The sequence below is a fragment of the Leptonychotes weddellii genome, chromosome 9 (genome assembly GCF_054177405.1).
Source record: "Leptonychotes weddellii isolate Sample4059 chromosome 9, ASM5417740v2, whole genome shotgun sequence".
Classification (NCBI taxonomy): Eukaryota; Metazoa; Chordata; class Mammalia; order Carnivora; family Phocidae; genus Leptonychotes; species Leptonychotes weddellii.
The window spans coordinates 107,733,833-107,749,013 of record NC_138377.1 but is presented as its reverse complement, the minus strand read 5'-3'; the positions used below and the strand labels follow the sequence as shown (position 1 = coordinate 107,749,013).

Genomic DNA, 15,181 nt, shown 5'->3' with positions numbered 1-15,181 from the left:
GTGAGGGTGGAAGTTGAGATTTCATACTTGGCTTCTGTTGGTTGACATGAGGGAAGGGGAAAGGGATGGGCCCCTTCTTACTGCTAGGCAGATATGAATTTCTATTCCTTCCTACATTACTACCTAGTGAAAGTTATGGCTTCCAAATTGTCCTTCTGGGATATAAGAATCAAAAATAAAACCCAGGGAATTCACTGCAGTGTTATTCCTTGGTACTAAGGTCTAGAGGCAGTCTGCCTTCTCCTGTACACTTTTTAGAGTCTTTTTCTGTTTTCCTTATATATAACATCCAGAGTTTTTAGTTGCTTTTAGTTGTATTTAGTGGTAAGAATGGGAAAAAGTATATCTACTCCATCTTTCTGGAACTTAATCATTTTTATTGCTCTTGCAATGAGCATTTAAAAATTCTATAATAAGTCAAAATATATAGTATCAAAAATGAGATAAGAATCATAAGTCCTATAGTTATGTGTATGTTAAGATCAGTATCACATCCTGCGTATATTTTATTTAGAGAGGTCAAGTAACTCTTAGTAAAGCAGGTTGGATGTAAGAGAAGATTTCAGAGAGCAGTTCAGTACTGAAAGAATCAGATCATACTCATGAGTAAACAGGGGATGAGAAATAGGAGGATCACAGAATAGAATTAAACAATGGATAATACTATAAGTATAATTTTATGGAATGTTTTTCTCCCAAAACACATTCTAATATGTTTTTCAGATGTTTTTCAAGATTCCCTTGCCTTTCTGATGGAGTTGACCACTGTCAGAGACTCTGGGGACACATGAGAACAGAAGAGTACATTTAAACTCCTGGCAGAACAAGTTAGGTGGCATCTTGGGAAGGTCCTACTGGGGGCAAAGGGGGAAGTGAGTGCTGCAGCATGTGGTTGGTCAGGAGAGTGTCTTTGGGAGCTAGGAATAAGATAGAGAGCAACTCACTCTGGAAGTTGGTGAAAGTTCTTAAGAAGTATCAAGGAGGCACTTCCTTCCCTGGGAATCTCTCCTTATTTCATAACCTAACCCTTTATAACAGTCTATTTATGGAATTCAAGTTAGGGCAAGTGCATCCCCTTGTTAAACTGAAGAGAAACTGATTGTTGTTCTAGATTATAATGAACATAAAAATAGGTGCAGGTTCATTTTGATCTACTGGTGAAAGCATAATTATAGATAGACAGGGGTTGGGAGATGGGAAGTTGTGGAAGAGAGAGTCAGCTGCAATTGTAGATTTCAATGCAGGTATCCCCTGCACTGAGCATTTTCTTCCTAGCGAATTCAGGGTTTATAATGAAAAAAATTTCCCTGAAATATTAAGTGGCTGACATGTAACAAAAGGTCATTTATTAAAGAAGAGCATACTTTGGAAGTTCATGCAAACTATTTAATCACCAGAATCACAAGAAAGTTCCAAAATCATTCTGTTCCTGATTTTGTGATAGGAACATTTTTCTTGGTAATTGGTATAGTGTGCTTTATGGCATGAATCACTTCATTGTACTTTCCAGAAGAAGAAATGAGGTCTGTGAATAGTCTGAATTTGGCTTATTTAGCTCCTCATTGTTCCATGTAGAATAAGGCATCTGAATATGCTCTGTATTAGATGGGAAATGACTTCTGGGCTGGGGAAGGGAAAGGTGTAGAATTTTCCTTAGTGTTAGAACTCTGCGGTGATTAGTTAGGATGAATTGCCAAGTTATTTCTGGGCACTGGTAATTTATTAGCTTTCTACAAGTCTATAAGAAAAGGATTAGAGTCTAAAGATCTGTAGAGGACTCATTATTTATAGACCTTTGGTTGGTTTAAATGCCCATCTTTTCCTTTTCTGTTGTGTTTTGTTGAACTATTCGGAAGAGGGAAATATTCCCATTTTGCTTCTTACCTCCTTCTTGATTAAGGTGTGCAGGGTAACATGCTGTTTGGAAATGGGTGACAAGACTCTCAAATTCTCTTCCTGAATTGTAGTTGTTAGTGTTCTTCTAGTTCCTATAGTTTAGCAACATTGTCTATGTTTGAATGAGTTTAGGAACATCTGCAAATTTAGAAATTTCTCTGCCTTTCAGACAATGTGTAAAAATCTCAATGTTGATTCTGGAAGAAACCCCCGGGTAGGCTCTTTGCCCCCACTTGTTTTTCGAACCCTGGAATGAATGAGGTTGGGATGGATTGTTACAAGTCTTTTCTACTTCTCATACCTTCTTTAACTTTCATTATCTGTAAAAATACGTCGTACACTCTAGTTCATCAATTCTAAGAATTTTTTTTCACATTTTAACATTTTTGGGAAGTACATGTGTCTTACAGTTGAATGGCATTTTAGATTTGATGTCAGAGTCTTGTTCTGATGCTTGCTTCATCTCTTCAGGTGATTTTTTCTTGTCTTTTAGTTGCCTTGTGGTTCTTCTATCGTAAGTCAGAAATGACCTCTAAGATAATAGGAGTTGAGGCAATACACCTTAGTATGAGAATTTATGTTAGTTTGGCTAGTGGTTATGTGTTACTGTTTGCTGTAGGTTTAGGAGCCAGAGGCTTCACATTTCTCTAGTGTCCTTATTTTTGTCTACTTGCTTGACCTTGGCCTGCCCTTGGCACTCTTGCTCAGGGAATCTGTAGCTCTTTCAGCCATACCCACTGGTGTCCTACTGGAGTGTTGTGGTGCAGAGGTGGGTGGAAGAGGAAGCATTATATAATCTTATGATGAAATCTCAATCTTTTGGTAGGCCTGTGCTCCCGGGTGTTTCCTGGTGATGTAGCTCTTGCCTTCCCCAGTCTGGTGAGACAGAAAGATGACAGGGTACTGGTGTGGGCTGGATGCCCTCTCCCTGGCAGGAATAAATCTGACAAAGTCTGGAGAGTAGGCCTTTGCTAAGGAGAAGGCTCTGGGTGGCCTGTTTCCCTAGAGTTACTCCCTCTATCCCCATGTCAGAGTTAAAAGGTGATTTTTTTTTTTTTTGCATATTTTCCATGAGAATTGAGGGGGTGGGATCCTGCTAGAGATAAAAATCCATGGAAGTATAGGGGTGTCCAAAGGATTGTGGCCGGTGTCATGTGGATGGATGTGGTGTGGGGGTTTGGTTTGGTTCCCCTCCACCTGTGTAATCACAGCTTTGTCCTCAGTCCCACTGGGGCACTGCTCAAGCTCTCTATGAATATAACTGGCCCCCACGCACCACCCCCCAGCCTCTGGCAGCATCAACTCATGTACTCACAATGTTCTTTTTAGTTTTCTCTTGGATTTTTGTTTCGAGGGATTTCTCATACTTTTTTTATGATCTTAGGTTTGCATTTAAAAAAATTGGTTTGATTTCTTCCAGCATTTCTAGGTGTTTTGTGGCACGATGGTGCTCAGGTTATGGAGTCTACTGTTTTGGCAGAACCAGGAGTACGTCTCCTATGCACCCACTTTTCTCATGGGTCTGTTCTCCGCTTCAGCTCTACTTCTGTCTTCCTGTGTCGCCTCCGCCTCTGACCTCTTCATTAATTGACTTAATCTCTTTGTGTTTTCCCTCTGCACAAACTGCGATTATCTCATGCCTTGCTTTCATGCCAGTAACTCAATTTTTAGCTGGGCCTGTTTTGTCTCTTTCTGTGTCTAATTTATTAGCTATGTAATCATGTTGTTTGGTTCTCAGTTTATTTATTTAACTCTGCAGTTTCCCTTTCATTTCATTTGGTTACTTTATAATTTTGTCTTTGAAATCATGTTTAATTTGATCCAAGGTTTTATTAAGTTATATAGTATTAAAGAACTCATGGGAAGCATGCACTTCTTGTTTGGGCTTTTTTCCAGACTATATTCTGTATTTTAGTTGTGCCTATCTGCTTGCCTTCCTTTCTTCCTTGTATTTGCTATTTTTAAAAATGTATCCATCCATTTGTTCATTCATTTATTGCCATATTTTTTTTTATGCAGCTATCATTCCAAATTTTTTTTCATCTTGCCCAGGCTTTATCCTTATAATGTGTCTACTCATAATTTTTAATTTTCTGGGTTACAATGGTGGTGAACTATTTTTTCATATCATTCTTTCTTTATTTGTGGTCCTGTTTATTTTTCCTCAATTTATTAAACCAAGTAATCTGTATTACTTGTAGAAATATTAGAAATGCCAAATAACAACAAAGAAAGAAGACATTGCTGCTTTTATATCCTGCTCCGACCTTCCCTTCATGTACTTCATCCCCTCCTCTTTGGCCTTTTGAACCCACCTTTGCACCAGTTACACGTGGCGTGTTCTGTTGGGATCCCTGTATCTCTAGCTGATGTCTTTAGAGGACCTCAATTATAATGAGACACACCACAATAGTTTCCTGTCAGAGTTCATTGGAAAATCCTCGTGCTGATGCTGCACACATTTCTGTAATTTCTCAGGCATTTGTGGGGATCTGGCGGTGCATGTGATTGTTTGCTCTTAGCCCAAAGATAATGTGTTCTGTGCGCTGCACGTGTGGTAGTGAAGGCAATGCTTGGACACTGATTCAGTTAGGATGATGGTTAAGTAAAGGGAAATTTATTGTATCTGTTCAAGGAGAGTTGAGATAAAGCTTGATTCCTGGGTCACCCAGTGACACTGAAGCCCTTCTCCCTCCCATGCACCCCATAATCTCCCCTGCTCCTGCCACCATGCCCTCCACTTCCCAGCTCTGTTAACCCAAGGTGTGGTGTCTTCTCAGTTAGGTTCCACTCTCATGATCACTTTCCCCGGCTTTGTTACTCCAGATTTGGGTCTTCTGGGGGAGATAGGGAGGCCCTTCTTGCAGAAGTGGAAAGAAGGCCTTTCAATCCTAGTTAAAAGTGCACTCTTGAAATCACCCTCCTCTCCTTGGGGAACCTGGGTAGTGCTGGGGATGGGGTCCACCCAGCAGGAACCATGCAAGGTCAGGGCAGGTCACTTCCCCAGGGAATCCCTCTCATACCTGCACACACAGGCAGCTGGAGTGGCTTGGTGATGAGCCCCAGTCCCTTCAATATTGCACTGGGCAGTGGGTTTTATAGGGGAATGAAAATCAGTTGGCATTGGCCAAATCAAGGACCTAAGCTCAGGAGCCACCCTTGCCTTAGTTCACCTGGCATGCATACTTCCCAAGGAGTCAGCCTGATGGGCCAGTTTTGTACCCTTGGTTATGGTGTGTCTTACGTGGGCTTAAGTCAGTAAGGAATTACACACTGACCTGTTGGGAGGAATATATATATATATATAAAATATATAAGTACTCTGGCCTGATTTTACAGATTTCTTCAAGTCTTTCTCTGCATTGCTCCTGAAAACAGTGTTCTAGAGCTATGCAGGATTAACTTTGGTAGTTAAAAATAAGATAAAAGTGTTCAAAATCACTTCAGGAAGTTCCAGAGGCAGTTTTCCAAGGACCAGAATTTGCTTCGGTGGAGTTCTTTGGAGCACTGTATACAGTATCAGGCTCTTCAGAGTGATGTGTTTTGAAGGACCACAGCATAACACATTTCCTTTATTTGTTAGTACTTAACAATACTGTTAGAAATAAGTATATATCTCTAAACAGGTCAGTGATGATTAAAGATTTCCAGAACCTCAGTAGGAAAATAGTGAGGTTCCTGGGCCATGCCTGTTGAGAAGCTGGGTAGCTGGTGGAAGGACATGAGCATCCAATACTTGAAACTGTGTTGCACACATTCTTTTTGAAAAGATTCACATCTTCACATTCATACATCACAATACCCTTAACCTATTAGGAAAATTAAATGTTAACATCAAGACATTTACCTTCTAGGCCCAGATTTCAGTGAGCATCAAAGCAATGTAATTATGTGCCACTTCCAAAGGTAGGCAGTCAGGGAGAGATGAGATTTTGCCTCTGTGGGCCAAACTTCTAAGTCTCCCTAGTACCTTTGTGTTGGAGGAACTTGTTTCTGATCATTGAAAGGTGGAAAACTTGGGATGCCTGGGTGGTTCAGTTGGTCAAGTATCTGCCTTTGACTCAGGTCATGATCCCAGGGTCCAGGGACTGCACCCAGCATTGGGCTCCTTGCTCAGTGGGGAGCCTGCTTCTCCATCTCCCTCTGCCCCTCCTCCCCACTTATGTTCTCTCTCTCTCAAATATATTAATAAATTCTTAAAAAAAAAAAGAAAGGTGGAAAACTTTCCTATGCTTTAGGCACTTTTTGTGTGTTACTCATTTAATCCTTGCAACTTGCTGGAGAGATGGCAATCAGTTTCCTATTTTTATGTATAGGAATCTGAGTCTCAGAAAAGCTCAGTGACCACCCCAAGTCTACACAACTTGTTTGTAACACAGCCAGGTCTGCCTGTGATGTCTAGACTTTTCAGTTGTACTCCCATGTCACAGGCCATGAGCAACCCCAAAATGAGAACAGAGATGACATAGGGCTCTGCACCTTGAGAGGGCCAGGTTTTAGGTACGAGAAACAGACTATCTTAACAAACGCTGAGCCCTTTACCAGTGGCTCTCAAACTTTTAAGCTTCAGGACCCCTTTACTCTCATAAAAGTTATTGGGAATTCCTCCCAATTTTCTTTACATGGGTTATATCTATCAATATTTACCATGTTAGAAATGAAAATTAAGAAAACAGTTTAAGTTCATTAATTCATTTAAAATTATAATAAACCCATGCCATGTTAATGTAACCAATATTTTTCTGAAAAGTAACTATATTTACCCAAGCAAAACAATTTTAGTGAGAAGGGTGGCACTGTTTTGTATTTTGCAAATCTCCTTAGTGCCAAGCTTCATAGAAGACAGCTGGATTCTCTTCTCTGCTTCTGTATTCAGTCTGCTGCTGACATCATATGCCATGGGCTCTCTGCAAAGCTCTACTCAGTGCTCATGAGGAAATGAGGGGGAAACAGCTTAGTAACTTCTAACGATTATGAAAAAAGTTTTTCACTGATCCTCTAAAGCATCTCAGAACCTCAGAGGTTCCCAGACTGTACTTCGAGAACTCCTGTATGACACGAATACCAAAGGGAACCACTTTTCATTAACATCACCAAGGTGCTCACTGTTATGACAGAGTCTCATGGTGGCTCAAACACAGGTGTTGGGATAAACAGGTAAGGGATTGGATCTCAACTTCCACACTGAGCTGTGTGACATAGGGCCAGGAGCTTGTTTTGTTTCACAGTTGACATTTTTTGCACCCATTCCCTCTTGATTATAAAGATAGATATGCTCACCTGAAGACATTCGAGCAGAACAGAGACATATTAGGTTAAATTTAGGAGCTCTCCCATAATCTCCGTTATTAAATGAGAATAATGACAGTACTGATTTTGCTGGGTTGTTCTCACAAGACTGAATGAGTTAAAACAAAGTGTGTGCATGCGTGCATGCATGCATGACATTTGGAAGAATGCAAATGTCTACTGAAGATTTAGCTATGTTATTTTCAGATATCATTTACTGATATTCTCCGTGGTGAAAATCATATGCTTGTTCATCTTTTGCCCATTTTTCTATTTGATTGTCTGCCCTTTTCTTATTGATTTGTAGTTTATTTCTTATTCTGGATATGAGGGTGTGTGTGTGTGTGTGTGTGTGTCAGATCTACTATCTTGCTGACTTAGGGAAAATCACAGACTCTCAGTTTATTATTCTGTAAAACTACGACAAAAATATGGTTGGGGTAAAATTAAATTAGATAAAAGAAGTAATCCTTGGTATAAACTATAGAGACTACACAAATAGGAATTTATGTTATCCAGCAATTTTCTCTGCAAACAAGAATTTAGGCACAGTGAGAGAGATGTATTGTTATCTACTTTTTCTCAGCATCTATACAAAAGCAAAGAAAAAGTGTTGGGAGCTCTGCAAAATAATGTTGAATAATGTTGCTGTACGACTTCCAGAAGAATAATTGCTTCAAGATAGCACATTACACATCATCAGAACTGTTGTACTCAAAGCAGATACATGATTATTCTGGGAGATTGATTCAAAAAGCATGGATGCTTAAATCAAAGTGTACTTTTTAAAAAAACAACACTCCCTTTATTGAAGTATGATTGACACACAAAAAGTTTATTTATTTATTATTAATTTCTGTGGTAACACTTAACATAAGATCTACCCTTTTAACAGATTTTTAAGTATATAACATAGCATTGCTAAGTATAGGCTCCATGCCTCACAGGAGATCTCTAGGAATTGTTTATCTTGCAAAGCTGAACCTTTGTTGCCATGGCCTAAGACCTCCCATTCCCCTGGCAGCCGCCGTCCGACTCTGTGCTTCTGTGAGCTCAACTACTGTAGATTCCTCATATAAGTGGAATCAGGTAGTATTTGTTTTTCTCTGTCTGGCTTATTTCATTTAGGATCGTGCCCTCCTGGTTCATCTGTGCTGTCACAAATAGCAGAATTTCCTCATTTTTTAAGGCTGAATAATATTCTGAAGTGTTCAGAATAAAAAACAAAAACAAAAACCAAAGAAAGAGGCATTAGACTAGTTGGCTTTGGGGGTGCTTTGCCACAAGGGCCTCCTGTGATCCTATGGCAACCACGGGTTCTGTCTCCTCCTGTGTCATCCCAGGGTCAGGAAGGAGAATGGATCTTGCAGGAGACCTGTGTGGTGAGCGCAGCCCCACGGGGACAGACACTGGCACTGAGTCACATGTCACGGCTTGTAGGATGCTCTCCTCGCCTCTCCCACTTTGGGAGGTGGTCAGGGCAACTGTTACCGCCTTAGTTCCTAGGAGAGAAAATTGAAACCCACAGAAACTGAGTGCCTGAGATTGGAGGGCTGAGAGTGGAGCCTGGAGGATCTTCTGCTGGCATGGGGTCTGCCTCTCCACTCTGTCCTTCCGGGCTGGGTCAGGACAGGAGTGGCCAGGTGGCAGCCTGAGGGTCTGGAATCACTGAAACCCATATTCAGATTCTGTGCTGCTTGCTGGTGATTTATTCAGAGACCCTTGGTCCAGGGTTTGGGGCTCGGGTTTGGAGATATCATTCCTCCTCCCTGCAGGAATCCTAGTGTTTGACCAGTGTACCATCCAGCTCATGAGGAAAGAGACTATTGAATGCAGCTTCATCAGCTAATTCAGGATTTAAATGAGCTCAAGTGCAGTGCAGGAGGCTGGTGGCTTTGCTGTCAGTGGAGGGTGTTTAGATGAGAGGGAAGGAAGTTTCCCTTCTGGGTTGAATAAGTAGGTTCTGGGTGATGGGAGTGGAGCCCCTGCATACACTGCCAGGAACATCCTAATGCCCGAGGCCAGAGAGGCATCTGGGAACCACAGCTCCATCTGCCAACTTTCTAAACCAAAGGCTCAGTCTCTGTGCCCAGTTCTCTACATCACCTCAGCATGTGCAGCAATGCAAACCCTGGGGCATGGCAGTTGAATGCAGGCTGAAATTCTGCCTTAGGCCCTCTTGTAGAAGACTCAGGAAGCAGGGCACTATGGGTATCCTGGGGGTGGCAGGAAGGAAGGGCTAGAGGCTGGCGTGGGCACCAGGGTGTGTAGGAGACCTGGCCACTGTAGACTGCACAGGCCCTGGGTCACCTGAGCTGCACCTGTGGAGGGCCACTGAGGGGTGTTAGTGTCTTCTGCAGGCAGGTGGCTGTCCTCTGTGTTTATAACTCTAGCAGCTGGTTGCCGGGTGCCTTCTGAAGTAGGCTGGGCTGTTGTAGGCCAGGGAGTTTCTTCCTCATGGTGAACTGTAACCTGTCTCTCTTATGTCTCTCCTCGCTGCTCTTCATTCTCCTATGCAAAGCCAAGGTCTGCCTGAGTTGCTGGCTCCATGCTGGAGCCCCTGGTCAGCCAGGAGGCAGCCTCAGTCCATGGCAGGAGAAAGGAGGGTGGGGGGAGGGCAGACCCTGGGAGGTGAGGAGGAATAAGGTCTTGAAGGGCGAATGATACAGGTGATGGCATGAGGGATCCATGTCTTTTGGTCTTCCAGTATCATAGGGTGTAAAAATGAAGGGTTATCCTTGGGACTCCTCCACCCCTGTCATTCTATCTGAAGGAGCCCTGTTCCTTTCCTTTCACCTTTTGTAATTATATCATTGTTGAATTGTGTAATCCCACCCCTGACTCACATTTTATGTTCCATGAGCTCAAGAATGATGTTCAATTCCTACTCTATATGTCCAGATGGCCTAATGCCTGAGACAGGAAGTGCTCTGTAAACATTTGTTGAATGAATGAATGATAGATGAATGAATGGACACTTAGCTGGACTCTAGCTTATAGAAAAGGCTGTGTACTGCACTAAGAACCTTAGACTTCATTCTTTGAGCAGTGCAGCTGGATGAAGGCAGAGAGCCCCTTCTGGAGCTGAGTAGGGGTCCATGTGTGGTGGGGCACTGTCTTCATCATCTTGGGCTCCTATAACAAAAATATCACAGACTGGGTGGCTTAAGCAACACACATTTATTTCTCACAGGTTGGATGCTGGGAAATCCAAGATCAGTGCACTGGCCAATCTGGTGTCTGGTGAGAACCTGCTTCGTGGCTCATAGACAGCTGTGTCCTCACATAGCAGAAGGGGCGAGGGAGTTCTCTGGGGTCTCTGTTATAAGGCACCAATCCCATTCACAGAGGCTCTGCTCTCATGACCTAATCTCCTTCCAAAGGTCCCCCCTCCAGATACCATCACAGTGGGGGTTAAGTTTGAACATGTGAATTTCGGGGGGGACACAAACATTCAGGGTGTGATGGAGAGGGGGCACCACACCCAGGGGTGGGAAGGACATAGGACATCTTGTCTCTGTACAGACTGAGAGAGCTGAGAGACACAGCCAGCGGGTGGCCCGGGGATGAAAGTGGAAGAAAGAGACCCGCTCTGGGAAGGTGCACAGCAGCCTCCTTGCTGATCTGCCGGCTGGTCCCCCAGAGTCTGAACGGAGGGCTCCCCTACCTGGCATCGTTGTGCTCTCTGGCGGTGGCTGGCTGCTGCTCAGTGTTGATTACAGTTTGAAATGCCGGCACTTCAGTCCCATGCTGCTACACACCACAGACATCCCGTTTCACTGTAATGAGGTTTCAGTTAGAATGTTGGAAAGAAGAAAGCCTTTTAATTAGATTGGTAGTAATTGAGCTCCCAAACCACAGAAGTCTTTTTCTCAGAAGCTGAAAACACAGATGCAATTAAAAGAAGGAAAGCCACCCAAATGGAACACTGGCTAATTTTAAGTCCATTAAAAACAACAACTCCTTAATAAGTTGACGCAACGGATATATGTCCTAAAAGAGTTCAATGATGCTTTCAAATAATATTGGAGATTGAACCGGAACTAGAGTACTTGTGCAGTTCAAATATATGGCTCTATCGGGGACAATTGGCTCAGCACAGAATACCGAGAAATGTTAGCTACATAACTTTTTCCACCAAAAAGACTCTTCCATGGTTTATTTTGAAAAATAGGATGTATTTTTCCTGTAACCAAACTGACAGCTTCTTCTGGATACAGCTGCGACCTGGGACCCTACTAGGATGGTGTTGCCTGTCCCTTCCCAAGCAGCTCTCTCTTTCTTTGGGATTCACATACCTCCCTGCCTGCCAATTTCACCTCTCAAAGTTGCTCAGAATTTGAGCTGCTGAGCCAGGGGCATTGATGCATCAAAGAATCGTTGCCAGCTCCTTACGTGATCAGCACATTTTTATTTTAATGAGAAAGAGCATTTATTTCTCATTGGCATCCCAGCTCTCTGACCACGCCCCAGCAGATGCCATGTTCTTTCTGCCATTGGGTCCGTTTTTGAATATGCCATCAGTTAACGGGGCTAGGTAATTCCTGTTGGAGGAGCTCACAGTCTCAGCTTCTAGACATATCTGCCCGGGGGCATTAGTAAATACTTTCTCCTAAAGAGAGTGACACTTGCCAATTTACAGAGTCCTTTAGGTGGGAATTGGGGGCTGAGTTCTGAAAAACACCATCTCAGCAGAACTGTTGCATGAAACTTGCTCATTTGCTAGGCCATGTTGGGCTTGGCCAGCAGTGATAAGACCCTGCTTGCATACCAGTTGGGAGGATTGATGTTCCCCAGAATTTTCTTTAGATGTCCTGTTCTGGGGCAAAGCCATCGTTGGTACACTATCCCAAGCTCTGGTTAGAGCACAGACGTGACACCCTGCTGGATCCCATTCTCAGGTGGTTTGGGAATGTGGAGAAAGGGGCTTTGAGTCAGAAAGATCCAAGTTTGAATAGCTCCTTCAGGAGTCATCTTACCTTTCTGAAACTTGGTTTGCTTATTAGGACAGAATTTACCTTTAGGTGTGTGTCAGGGGCCAGACATGCTTCTTGGTAGATAGACGATGAGAGAAAAGAAAGGCAGATCCATAGGGACCAGGCAGAAATGTGACCCACGCAGTGCCATTGGCCTCCAGCGTGGCCGCTGGCAAGGTCATACTCCCTTTCCTGGTGGAGGGAAGCACAAGATACTTACATTTGTTTAAAACTGTATACATTCTGGTAATAAACTTGGCTTTAAAAAATTGGAGGGGCGCCTGGGTGGCTCAGTCGTTAAGCATCTGCCTTCGGCTCAGGTCATGATCCCGGGTTCCTGGGATCGAGGCCCGCATTGGCATCGGGCTCCCTGCTCAGCAGGAAGCCTGCTTCTCCCTCTCCCACTCCCCCTGCTTGTGTTCCCTCTCTCGCTGTCTTTCTCTCTGTCAAATAAATAAATAAATGAAATCTTTAAAAAAAGTTGGAATTTGTACCCAATTTTATTTTCTTAAGCATAGAAATTATTGTAAAGGGTACAAAGGAAAATAAGCTAAATCATTAGCAAGTGTCATCTCTGGATGTGGGGCTGTGGGGTCTTAATTTTCCTCTTTATACTTCTTCATATTTTGTAAGTACTCTATAATAAATGTGCTTACCTCTGGGGAAATTCTGCTTGCGGGTATTTGGAAGCGCTTGGCGCCTCCTAATTTCCACACACTCCAGCAGTCCCAGTAGCCCGATTCCTGCATGAATAACAGTATCACTCCCTCTTTTGTAAACCATATAAACCATATTTATGGTTCTTTCTTTTTCTTTGAAGGATGAGAAGAACCAAGTTTTAACCACCAACATTTGGCTGCAGATGGTAAGTTGAGACAGTGGAAGTCCTCTGCTGTGGGTCTTCCTGCTCTTCCTTCCCAGAGGCCAGTGCTTGAAATGCAGGGGAAGCAGAGGGCCCCTGAGAAAAGCCAGGGCAGTCCTCCATCACTGCACACGTGCCAATGTAAGTGAAATAGAACATCCGCTTTGGGGTGTTTCTCACTGCATCCTGCAGGACTAGATGCATGCTTGTATTTCACTATAGGGTGATTTGGGGACATTTTAAAAGCACTTCATGCAAGACAAATAATAAGATTAACATCTGCATTGTCTGTAACCTGCACTAACTGGTCCCCAGGGCTCAGGGGCACCTGGCTCCCTCCCCATGCCCCTGGATGCACATATTGGAATCCTAGAGAGTTGCCTAAGCCAGAGGCCTCCACACTTAGTGCTCCAGTGGCCCCTGCAAAAGTTTTGAAATGCTATATTCCATTCATGGATTTTTAACTTGACATCTAAAATTCTCACCTAAATTTAGTGAATTGCAAATGATGTCTCTTCCAGCAAATTGTAAATATTGACATTAGAAAGTAAAACTGTTAGTCTCTATTTTAAGTGGACTCTAAATGCCATAATAATTTGATGTCCATATCATTCACTTAAGAAATATATAAACAAAGCCTTCTTTAACTGCCAGATATTTCACACAGTCCCTGTCTTCTTTGTACCAGCATTGCGATTCCAATTTTCACACAGAATTTTATCCTAACGTAGTATAATTTTGTGTTTGCAGGTCTTTTATTAATCACTCTGTCTTGGTTCTCTTAAATATAAATATTTACATAAAAATTATTCCTTTAGACAATAAGTGTTAATTTTTTTTTCTCCTAGATTGATTTAGGTTTACAATGATTATTGGTACGTAATTCATCAAGGTGACATTCGTCTCTCTACCAAAGATGAGGCTTTGTTTTAAATTAATTCATGTATTCATAGATGACTATTTTTTTATTATCAGAAATGAGACACTGATGTAGATTTCACCATCAGTTCTATGATTTTTTAAAATAGATGTAGTAATGTGTCATTCATAATGAAAGACATTTTGTTACAGCAGTGTTAATCAATTCCTTGAACTTCTTCCAGATGACATGCCAAAGATAATATAGTTTTATCAGGATGTATCAGCTGACAGCTTGATTACTTTCTCATTCAATTTTGTTGAAAGCAAGGAATTAAAGGAATTAAAATCCACCTGATCTTTGAAAGTTTTTGTCACCCAAGTTTTAACACATAGACACTGGTATTTTGAATTGACCCTTTGTTTGCTTCTTGGGCCAGTGTCCCAAGATAGGAGTTGAGGTAAGGGAAATACGCCTTTCTTTGTAAGGCAGAAATGAGAGAAGTAAATATAGGAAAGGGGTACTTCCAGGGGTTTCTTGGGCGGTGAGTTTTAATGGGAATGCATGTGGAAGTTGAGGGAAAGAAAACAGATTCACATAAAGCCATCTGCTATGTGTCCCGCGAGTACGCTTCGCTATACATGAGATCCCTCGCAGAACCTTTGAGAGATTTCCCTGCAGTATTCAAAGCAACATTCTTTAGTGAGCACATTCTACCCTCAAAGCCTGTGCACACCTGCTGTAGCTTCCCTCCTTTGTCATGGGCACAGGGTCAGTGCTACCCTTAGAGAAGGGCCCTCCCTCTTGGGAGGAGGTTTCCCCTCCTGGTACCTGCTGAGAACCTTGCTTTCACAGTCATCCCTGTTGCCTCTAACATCATAATAGTGTCTGCAGGTTGTTCTCATTAGCATACAGACAAACCTCAGTTTGTCCCCATTAACCCTCCCCAGTGACTCTGGTTTCCTCCTCACCTTTACAGCAATGTTTCTCCAAGTGGTGCCTCCCCAGGCCCAGACTGCCCCCAGTCTCTTCCCACGCATTCTCAGTTAAACTCACCTTGCCTGGCTTGGGGTGAGCAAACCACTAGCCCCCAGGTTGCTGAATGCTTTACTATGAATAACAATTTTCCCCAGTTTCTTTTCAAACATACCGAAGAGTTGAATTTACGGTGAGTCTGTATCTTCACCTCTTAGATTCTGTAATTAGCATTTTATAATTCTCACTTTCTCCCATATTTGGCTAGCTATCCATCTTTCTATAGATCTAGCTTCTTTTTAAGTTCAGTTCAAAGTAGAATAG

The 15,181-nt window shown here is 42.6% G+C and overlaps 1 protein-coding gene across 1 annotated transcript in view; it reads left to right on the top strand.

The window, feature by feature from the left end:
- The window catches only part of LOC102726125 (neuronal acetylcholine receptor subunit alpha-7), a 109,591-nt gene that overhangs the window by 27,570 nt on the left and 66,840 nt on the right, over positions 1-15,181 (top strand). Inside the window, exon 3 of the mRNA XM_006740678.2 lies at positions 12,982-13,026. Coding sequence (XP_006740741.1) covers positions 12,982-13,026 — 45 coding nt within the window. The remainder of the gene's footprint in view (positions 1-12,981; positions 13,027-15,181) is intronic.